At 41.4% G+C, this 10847-nt stretch overlaps 1 protein-coding gene across 2 annotated transcripts; it reads right to left on the bottom strand.

Annotated features, from left to right (window-relative positions):
- Positions 1 to 598: 598 nt before the first annotated feature.
- Positions 599 to 10635, bottom strand: LOC124974882 (sulfotransferase 2A1-like). 2 transcript variants are annotated; one of them, XM_047537848.1, is made up of 6 exons: positions 10552 to 10635; positions 9285 to 9528; positions 7640 to 7766; positions 4859 to 4953; positions 2987 to 3191; positions 599 to 1119 (listed from the first exon to the last, which is right to left on the bottom strand). In XM_047537848.1, exons 2-6 carry the CDS (start codon positions 9393 to 9395, stop codon positions 917 to 919), a joined length of 741 nt encoding a protein of 246 aa, XP_047393804.1. In that variant the 5' UTR covers positions 9396 to 9528; positions 10552 to 10635; the 3' UTR covers positions 599 to 916. The 2 variants fall into 2 exon arrangements, 1 of the variants encoding a protein (XP_047393804.1); XR_007106826.1 differs by lacking the exon at positions 10552 to 10635 and having other exon boundaries at positions 1426 to 3191; positions 9285 to 9501.
- Positions 10636 to 10847: the final 212 nt, after the last annotated feature.

The raw sequence follows: 10847 nt of genomic DNA, 5'->3' as shown, positions 1-10847 counted from the left end.
ACACCTACAAGAGGTCAAGAAGTGAACAGTCACGTTCAGTTCTAAATGTCCACCTGAGAAAAGCACTGACCTTGGTTTTTTCCTGCTTTCCTAATAGGGCTTTAAATATGGGGAAATTGGTGAACGGAACCCAGAGTTATTTACAAGACAAAAGGTAACTGAATGGTGTCCCAAGCCTCAATTCAGTTCTAAAGTACACTATACATGTCAGCTCAAATAATACCACAGGTTAAATGCTGAGAAGAAATAAAAGTCTGTGAATGTATCCTACTAAACACGATTTAGGTAAGTTTTAACAGTTTCACACACACTACTTATTATGCTATAAAAACCACCAGAATGAAAACAAAACTAGCTTGGAAATTAGACTCCTCCAGATCATCATCATCATAAATTCTGGAGATACATGTAATAGTCAAGCAACCTTAGCTTCTTCTACATTTTATTTCTTGTTTTAAAATTTAGACATGATAGTGGGTGATATTGATGTTATGCTTGTAGCCTTCTGTATGTTTAAAATACTACAACGGTCTTTTAAAAGCTGGAATGTGATGAAGTAAATAGGAAAATCCTAGTAATTTTTAACAAGCATGTGATCAGAGAAACAAAAATGTATGATTCAAGGTTCCAGAGTGAAGACATAGTTTTTTTGTTTGTTTGTTTGTTTTTGGTTTTGTTTTTTTTTTTTTGTCAGAGTGTAATAATTATACATAGCAGTTGGGTTTATCCAGAAAAACTCATTCATGCATGGAAATCCATTACAGTCCCTGCTTGCCCTTTCCCTGCCATGCCCCTCCCCTCTCCCATTCTCCTTCTCTACTTGACTGGATTTCCTTCTGCTTATCTAGTAATTTATATTTCATTGGTTCTTTATGCCATCCTGTCTTTTCCTCCCCCTTTCATGTAGAAGTGGGTTTTATGCAAAGAACCCGTCCCCCATCCTCCAACTGTTCCAGGACAGGACAACAAGTATCAGCATCCATAGAAGATCCAGAGTCTCTGGGACATTATTCCCATGGGAACAGTTCTTTGGGAAAACCTCCATCTTCTCTTGGAATACTTTATTAAAGGCTTCAGCTTGGGCCACTGTGAAGTGATTCTTCCAGTCCCCACAGATGCCTGGAAACATGAAGGAGAGAAGGATCAGATCTAGTGATAGGTCTGAAGACTGGGATGTCCTCCTTACTCTGTAAGACAGCACAATGACCACTGGGTCAAGGTGAGTCCTCCTGCTACCTGGCCACCATACCCATTTACACTTCTACCTGCCTTGAAAGTTTGTCCTGACCTCCCTTCTCTCCCAAATCTTCCCATGCAAAATCTATAAGCAACGATGCTGGCTATGAAATCAGAACACCTAGAATATAACTACCTCTGACTACTACCTTTTTTAGACCATTGGCCCAAGAAAACAGAACTTCTGACCTGGGTGATCACAGCAGATGATGAATCTCTCCGCTTTTGGCCATTCTCTATTAGAAGGTGTTCTGCATGTGGCGCCCATGCTGTTCCATTGCCAGGTCCAGTGGCTTCAGTCACTGACGGCTCAGAGTCTCCCAGGACTTCCACTTTCCTGCAGCTAAGTTTCTGCATGCTTTTGAGTCTCTAGGTATAGTGTCCTTGTTGTTTCAGACCCACCCCTGTGGCTACCCAGCTTCAAACATGCCAGGCTCCCCCTCTGGGGGCTCTTCTCATGTCATGACCTCACCCCAGAGTGCTGTCCTGGTGGACATATTCACTTCTTGTCCTTTTGCCTCATTCAAACATTTACTGCAATGCAGTTACTCAGTGAGGTCCTCAGTTCAGAACTGTGCCTCTCCATCCTTGTACACTTATCAGGAATGATCGACTATGACATGTCGTATGTGTTACCTTTTGGAATGTGCCTAAGTATGCATTCCTATCATATTAGGAAGTCAACACTTTTTTCATAAATTACCTAAGATCTAGTGCTTCAAAGAATATAGGTTAAATTAATAATCATTGAAAGGATTAATGATTAATGAGTAATATATCAGCATAATACCCTGTTTTACAGATAAGGATTTAGGAAGCCCTAGAGGGGTTAACATTGAGAAAATGGTGGGGGAGGAATGGAAGCTGGGGATAAGGGTATTGGTCATGCCCTGTACTTATGTGATTACAGTATTATTTTATGTATCATATAAATTTTCACATAGTAGACCAATCTAATTAATTAATAAAATATGTAACAATATGTAAGCTAATATATCCTATGCATGTAAACCCTATAGTCATGTGAATATAAAGTAACAGAGTGTCAAACATGTGACTGCTGTCCTATGAACACTCACTCTTACTCACATTTTCATTGTTATCTTCATTACCAGACAATCTTCACTGATTTCTTCTGCTATACTCTGCTCTCCCACTGAGTGACATCCCCAGCCCAGTCCTCTGTTTTATCCCTCTGTGCTCCATGTGCACTGTGTGCAGGAAACCTGACCTTTTGAGTATCTTTTGAAGCATTTGGTAGATTTATGCCATGGTTCACCCTTCCAGATACATATTAGCTGGAGGAATTTTGGAAAAACAGGTTCTCACATCACTTGCACTAGACATTTTCAATAGGCCTGAATCCAAGGGTGTTGATGTGATTCATCTTCCCTCACAGGAAGGAGGCCTTATGATGTTTCCTAGCAAATGACCTCCTCCCCACCTTCTCCAACTTGATCTTTCTTTGGGTATCTTTTTCTATAGGGCCATTCTCTGTGGTAAGTCACAGTGGAGTAGCCCAGACACCACCATCTCCAAAACCACCCTCCTCTCCAACACTGAATCAACTTTCACCAGGTACCTGCAGCTAATACAAGTAAGATGGAAATGTATTTCATATAAGGGCACATGAGCAGTTTTCTGGGCCATGAACGACTAAAGTTGATATGTTCAAACACCTTGACTCTTGGCAGTAAAGACAAGAGTGCCCTCCAAGTAATCTCATGCATTCTGAAGCCAGAGCATTTACCTTTCCTTGTCATTGAGAAATGCTTAGTAATTAAAGTTTCAGGCAATATTTCAAAATTAGACGTCTGGTTTTGTTTCATGACGTGGAAAGAGCTATTCTCTAGCACGGAATCCAGTTCTTCTGGATTGAGCTTCTTTCCCAGGAACTGACAGATCTTCTCTATGGTGCTTCTTGGTCCCTTAAGTGTGAACAATCCAGAGTGATGCTGTGAAAGGAATAGACAGCAGACATGGGAAGATTGGAATGGAAGTGTTAGGAGGAATGTGGGGAAGAAAGAGGAAAGGAAGATGTATCAAAATGGGGAAAGACTGAGATGGATTCCAGAAGGAGGGAGAAAGCGAAATGGACAAGAGGAGGGGCAGGAAGTGTGTGTGATGTCAAGGGAAGGATGTTTCCCAGTGGGGTTGAGTTTAGGTCACCCTGAGGCAAGTGCCCAGATTTCTGAAGAGACTCCTAAGAGTGCAAGATAAGGGCAGAAGACAAAACCCCAAAGTCTACTCCTTACCCCAGATGATGCTGTGTCCCATAACTGGCACTTGAATAATACATAGGGCTTTGGAATGTCTTCCTAAACTTGACCTCCATGATTATTGATGACCAACCCTGAGAGATCACACCAAGGAAGAAGAAGATTTTATAAGAAGAAAGAATGTGCTTGGGTGCCTAGAGCTTCCTGTTGAGATGATAGTGCTTTATTGTTAGTTGTTTTATCCCTGAGCCCCAGTGACTATATAACAAGAAGACACACTACTGTGGCAATAATTTAAAAACATTTTCTGATTTTGGGGAGAATTACAGGGAAGTGTGGGAGCTTGCTGCTGAGGTAGGTGAATGTGGATCCAAGGCTCCTTGTAGAGAACTGACTTCATGCTGAGAACAGGAAAGAACATGAAGTAGCTGCAGGAAAGAGACCAAAGGCCTTTCTCCAGGGGAAGAAGATGCCTGTCCCTTGGCGTCTTCTCCGTTCCCAAGACACCACTAAAAGGCAAGTGTTCTCTAAAGTTCTGTTCACACTTCTACTTTTTCCAACATTGTTTTACAATTTTTAAAAACATTTCTTAAACTGTTAAAGCTTTCAATTTCTTCTGGATCTATGTTACACAGAGAACTGTGCAGCTTTGTGCTCTTCAGTGTGGCATTTTTCTGCATCAATAGAAAAATGAATTTAGGATCAGTTCATATCATTGTGCAATGTTCCAACCAGTGTAAGTGGCTTATCTACACACTCAGACATCCATCAGTTATTTACCTGGGAGCCAACAGTCTCTCCATTTGCTATTTGGAGAAGCACACTGACTGTCACCACAGTCACCCTCCTGTGCTCAGACCATTAGACGTCTTCCTGTGACCCAGCTCTACCTGGACCCAGCCCACCAGTGCTGAGCACCACCTGCAGGCCTTTCCTGTCACTCCAGCCCCTGACCTCTCAGAAGAGTCACACAGAGTGACTTCTCAACTTCCTGTCACCTAGTAAGTCAAGGGAAGAAGCCAGAGAGATGGAAACACTCTAGTTTAGTGCTTTATGCCTGTCCCTTGGGATGACTAGGTTCCTGTCAACATCCTGGTTTGTGCACACAGAAACCTTGAGAGCCACAGGTGTGAGCATAAGCCCTGGCACTCTGCTTCAGGGTGTGGAAGGGCCCTTTAGATATTGCCAGATGAAACCCAGGATGAGGCATGGAGAAAGGGCTTGGAGCTTGGGGAGGGTCAAGCAGGATCAGGGCAATGGAGACCCAGGGCTCTTCTACAGTTAGTGACCTCTGAGCAGCTGTACTTTGACAGAGAAGGTGGAGTGGACACTGAGGACCAGAGAAGTCTGAGAGAGCAAGGATGGTGGGGAGCAATGGGCACTGACTACGAGAGGCTGCTCACCTTCTGCAGCTCTTCATAACTCAGCAGCAGGAAGGTCTCCCTGTCTCTCATGGACATCCAGCCACGAATGAGCTCGAACCATGATCCATAGGGCACTGCAGGGCAGGCACAGTGAAGGTTACACACTGCTAAAACATGGCCTGCACTGTCCCTGTCGTTCTTCAAACCCTGACAGCTTGATTCAGGTATAATTTATAAATGCTCCTCAAACAGGCTAATGAAACAGAGAGGGGGACCATTCCGGAATTCATTCTGTGAAGTCACTATCATCCTGATACGCAAGCCAAAGACACATCAATCACCAAACAACAGATCACTATTCCTGATAAACGCAGACACAGAAAACATTATTAAAATATTAGCAAATTCTATTCAAGAGTAAGCTTATACATCTTGACATGTTGATTTCATTCCAAGGATGAGAGTTTGGTTCAACATGTGCAAATGCATAAATGTATTTAACCACATCAGAAGAATTTGCCATGACAGAGCAACTTGGCTGAACAGCATAAAAGCTCTGTGTGTCAAACCCAAAGCCATCAGCTAAATGAGGAAATACTGGAGGCATTTCTCCTAAAATCAGGAACAAATCAAGGATGTCCACTCTCACCACTCCCATTCAATAGAGATCTTGAAACTCTAGTCTGAGGAATTAGGCAGGAGAAGGCAATCAAAAAATTATAAGTACTAAAGAAAGAAGCTAAATCATCACAGTTTGCTGATGATATGATGCTATGCTTTGAAGACCCAAAATTCTCCACAAAACTTATAACCAGATTCAGGAAAGTAGTAGGTTACAAAATAACATACATAAATCAAGAACTTTTCTTCATAATAATAATGAATCTGCTGAGGAAGAAGTGAGGAATGCAATTCCATTACAATGGTCTCAAAAAATATCTAGGTAGCCAGACATGGTGACACGTGCCTATAATCTCAGTGGCTCGGGAGGCTGAGAAAGGAGGATCATGAGTTCAAAACCAGTCTGAGCAACTTACTGAGGCTCTAAACAAATCAGTGAGACCTTGTCTCTAGGTGAAATTAAAAGAGAACTGAGAATGTGACTCAGTGTTCAAGCATGCCTCAGTTCAATCTCTGGTACCAAACAAACAGCAAAGAACCCTTGGCATAGTCTACCCAAAGAAGAGAAAGACCTCTTACAACGAAAATCATAGAACACTAAAGTAAGAAGATGAACGAGACTATAGAATATACAAAGCCCTGCCATGTTCTTGGATCACCAGAATCAAAATTGCCATAGTCCCTAAATAAATCTATAGATTCAGTGCAATCCTCATCAAATACCCATGACATTCTTCACAGAAATAGAAGAAAGAGTCCCAAAATTGAAATGACAAACAAAAGTCCAAAGCAATTCTAAGCAATAAGAACAAAGATGAATGGCCAGGGAGATGGCTCAGTGGCAGAGCACTTGACTAGCATGTGCAAGGCCCTGAGTCTCCTCCCCAACATACATGCAAACTGAAAAATAATGCTGAAGGTACTACCTTCCAAAGTCTTCCCATGATCAAATTATACTAAAGAGTTACAGTAAGAAAGATTGAACTAATATGAAAATAGTCACATAGATCCATTGAGTAGAAAGAAGACACAGAGACAAAGCCACACAGAATCATCTGATACTTTAATAAAGACACCAAAGCAAATATTGGAGAAAATACAGCCTGTTTAATAAATGGTGCTTGAAAAACTAAATATCCACATGTAGGAGAATGAAACTAAATCCTGCACTAAAATGAACTCAAAGTGGATTCAAAAAAACATAGGAATTAGACCATAAACACTGTAACTACTAGTAGAAAACAGCGCATTCACTCCAATGTGTAGAAGCAGGCATGACTTCCTCCATAAGACTCCTAGTGTTCAGGAAACAAAACCAAGAATTGGTAAATGGAATGGCATCAAATTATAAAGCTTCTGCATAACAAAGGAAACGAGACAGAGAAGAAAGGGTCTACAGAATGGGAGAAAATCTTTGCCAGGTACCCCTGTGACAGAGGACTAATATCCAGAATATATAAAGAACTCAAAACTCTTAACACCAAAATCCAAATAATCCAATCAATAGATGGGTAACTGACAATCAATTCTCAAAAGAAGAAATTCAATGGTCAACAATTTTATGACAAAAAATTTGACATCTTTAATAATCAGCTAAAAGCAAATACAAGCTACTCGAGATTGAATCTCACTCCATTTAGAATGGTAATCATCAGGAACACAAATAATAATAAATGCTGGCAGGAATGTGAGGGAAAGGAACACTTACACACTATTGGGACGGAAAATTAGTACAACCACCATGGATATCAGTATCGAATTAACTCAAAAGACGAGGAATGGAACCACCATATGACTTGGTCATACAGCTCCTTGGTATTTATCCAAAAGAATTAAAGTCAGCGTACTATAGCAGTACATGCATACCCATGTTAATAGCAGTTCAATCACAGCAGCTAAGTTATGGAACCTACCTAGGTGTCCACTGACTGATGAACGGATACAGAAAATGTGGTAGATATACATGATGGAGTTCATGCAGTCATAAAGAAAAACTCAATTCTGTCATTTGCAGGAAAAAGGATGGAACTGGAGAACAACATGCTAATTGAAAGAAGCCAGACTCACAAAGTCAACAGTTTTTTGTTTTTTCTCATATGTGGAAAGTATACAGAAAAATAATACAAAAGGGATACCAAGAAATGAGGAGAAACACCAGTAGAGTAGAGGAAGCAGATCTATGTATCACAGAACACTCACCGTTTCCTTGGATGAACCACTTAAAACATTGTTCCAGTGATTCTGGTTTCTTTGAAAGTTTTGACGTAGTCCAAAAATAATAACAAGACACAGGAACATCTTTGGGGTTTCTCATGATATAAAGCACCTTAAAGTAAGGAAAAATGAAAAAATGAAACATCAGTCTCAGTCATTGATACTGATCTTTACCCATGCAGTTCTTACAGAATCCTTAGTAAAGTTCAGTGGGTTCTCTTAAAGAATTAGTTATAGCATTTATTAATCAAAGAGACATTTTAAAGTTCCTATGACATATTCATATGCTAGGAATGTAAGAATACCTTGTCTTTTCTTTCCAGGATATTAATCTACTCAACATGAGAAGCTGCTGGAAAGTTTTAAATGGTAAGTGGTGAAGTATTTGTGTGCTTTCCCATAATGATCACTAACAGCAGATAGATTAATAAAATTGTGTATTCAGATTCAGAACAATATACAATCATTCACACATAGAAGATCACTGAGGAATTTCACAAATATTTCATTCATATAACATGAATGCATTTACAAAAAATTCAAGAATAAGCAAACTCATCCTGTAGCTGTATTCCAGGGTGTATTTCACTCAGTTTGTGGGCACTAATTGGTAGAAGGGGCATGGGGAATCTTTCTGGACTGTAGAAATATTCTAAGTCTGGTCTGGGTGATAGCTGCCTACTGTACATATGTACATATTAAGAGGCTGTTGCTTAAGATTATTGAACACACACACACACACACACACACACACACATATACACACACCACTGGGTACTGGAACATCAGAATTTGATGTTGTGTTTACACCAACTCCATTGTGGTTATTATTGGAGGTCGTATGTCTCCTTAGGCCTCTGTTTAACCAGGCAGAGAGAAATGAAACACAACCAGAGACATGGAAATTGGTTTCTTGGAGCCATCTCACTGTGAGGAACATTATGACATTTACGAGACAGGAGATTATTAATCTAGGTTTCCTGGTGTTGTTTAAACAAAAACATGAAAAATTCCAAAGTCGACACTTTTAGAGAGTATGTTTCTGAAAATAGTCTGTGGCACCTTAGATCTTGAATACCCATGGTCTGTGCTGATGATCCATCAGTCACAGGGAGGCTGGAGTGGCTGCTGCTCACAAAGCATAGTGCCATGCAGTGGGCTGAGGTGGTGAGAATAGTGAGCCAGGCTCCTGAGCAGTCCTAGGATTCATGCGTTTACATTGTATGGATGCTCTGCTCCCCACACAGGCAACACTGACTGGGTGCTTCCACCTCCCTGGTTGGAGATGATTATTGAACTAATATTGGCTAACATCTTCAAGAACAGCGAAGGAGGGATAGTTTAGTGTACGTGCAGTTATAAATCCTTGTTGCACATGAGATGTGGTTTTCTAAGACTCTGGCCTTAGCCAGTTGTGTTACCCTTGAATTCAAGCTAGGTAATGTGTTCAATGGTCCACATCCTTACACTCAAGTGTGGTCTGAGTTGTGCCCTCATTAACCTCACCTAGTGTCTGAGAATCTCAGGTGTCTCCCAACCTACCCCATGAGCAGACACCCCAGCAAGATCTGCAGGGGTTACATAGGCACATGGAAGTTCAAAAAGTATCGATGAAACATTAGGCACTGACCTTAGCCTTGGAAGTGAATAACGACTTGAGGAAGAGATGGAAGGGAGGGTGAGACATTAGGAACCGTGGGCCCTCTGTCTCATTTAGCAATTTGTAACCCACATCTGTCATCTGGGTGAGTGTTCCCAGATAGGCACAGATTGAATCCACTTGGTATCCCCTTTGGAGTGAATCCGGCAGAGAATTTCCATCAAGCAGTTGGTGCCCAGATAAGGAAGGAAAAGTGATGGTCACTCATTTCAACCTGACTTGTGAACAAAAATTAAGATAAAATCCATAACATAAACATAACCATATGCCCACGTTAAGCATGCATTTGGGTAGTGCTAAGCAGTGTTAAGCATGCTCCTGTTGTTGCTCAGCCAATATTCAGAACTGTTCATCTTGAACCACTGAAAATCTGCATAATAACATTTCCCTTCTTATCCTACCTTTCAGTTCCTGGATCCACCCTGGGGTTCTGTTTTGATGAACTTAACTACACAAGGTATTTTCACAAGTGGAACCATATCGTATTTGTCCTTTTGTGCACAACATATTGCATTTAGCATGATGCCCTTAGGATTGATCAATGTTGTAGAAAGTGTCTGAATATTTTTCCTTGTTAAGGCTGATCATATTCCATTGTATCAATGTGACACACCTTGTTTATGCATTCACCTGTCAATGGATTTGAGGTTGCTTCCACCTCTTGGCTCTTTGCTGAGATCCTTCTATGAGTCCCCACTCTCCTTGACTTCCAGCACCTGCCCTGCCCTGCCAATGCCTTGGTCTCAATCCTCACCCACTTTGCACTGCTCCTGCTCCCAGGCTCACTCCCATAGGTGCAGGATGCATGTCCTTTCAGGCCCTTGCATTTTCCTGCCTCATTTCTGATTCCCAGCCATTGTCCATGCTGACTCTCCTACTCTACAATATTCCTCTTCCCCAATGTCCGCCCTTTCAGCCTTTCCACTTCTCTTGAGCTGCTCTTTTGCTAATAGGTCTTCACTGGTCATCCTCACCACCCCTTCTCCCATGCCACCACACAAACACCTGAACCTGCTCATAATGCACTCCTACATCTTCCTCCAAATCCTCAGATGATCCCTGCTGAGCACTCATGTCACACTGCACTTGTCTGAATGGAAGTGCCATGGGGCACCACTGCCGTGTCCCCTCAAAGCAAGGCTCGTTGGCATCTAGAGCACATTCTGTCCATCTGCTGAGTGAGCAAGGGATACAGTCCTCACCTTTCTCATGGGTGGTTCCTGTCCTCTTTCCTTACCTGACTTAGGGTGAGACACGATTACTGTATCTTCATCCTTTATCACAAACTTAGTACATGCTTCTTTTATAACTTCAGAGCATAACCAACAGGAGAGAAAGGTAACCCTTCAAACCACACACAGTCATCTGTCATGGTGAGGAGTTCTGTGTGTGTGGTGTTGTGGGTCCAGCTGCAGCCACCATTGGAAGTTGTGGGAGATACTGGGAGACTATACTTTAAAGGAAGGTCCAAAGAATCATTAACCTTTTCTTGTTGTAAGATTAACTGACTGATATAAACAAATTGAGACTGAT

The sequence above is a fragment of the Sciurus carolinensis genome, unplaced genomic scaffold, assembly GCF_902686445.1.
Source record: "Sciurus carolinensis unplaced genomic scaffold, mSciCar1.2, whole genome shotgun sequence".
Lineage (NCBI taxonomy): Eukaryota > Metazoa > Chordata > Mammalia > Rodentia > Sciuridae > Sciurus > Sciurus carolinensis.
Note: the sequence above shows the minus strand (reverse complement) of the source record. Positions and strands in the feature narration are given on the sequence as shown.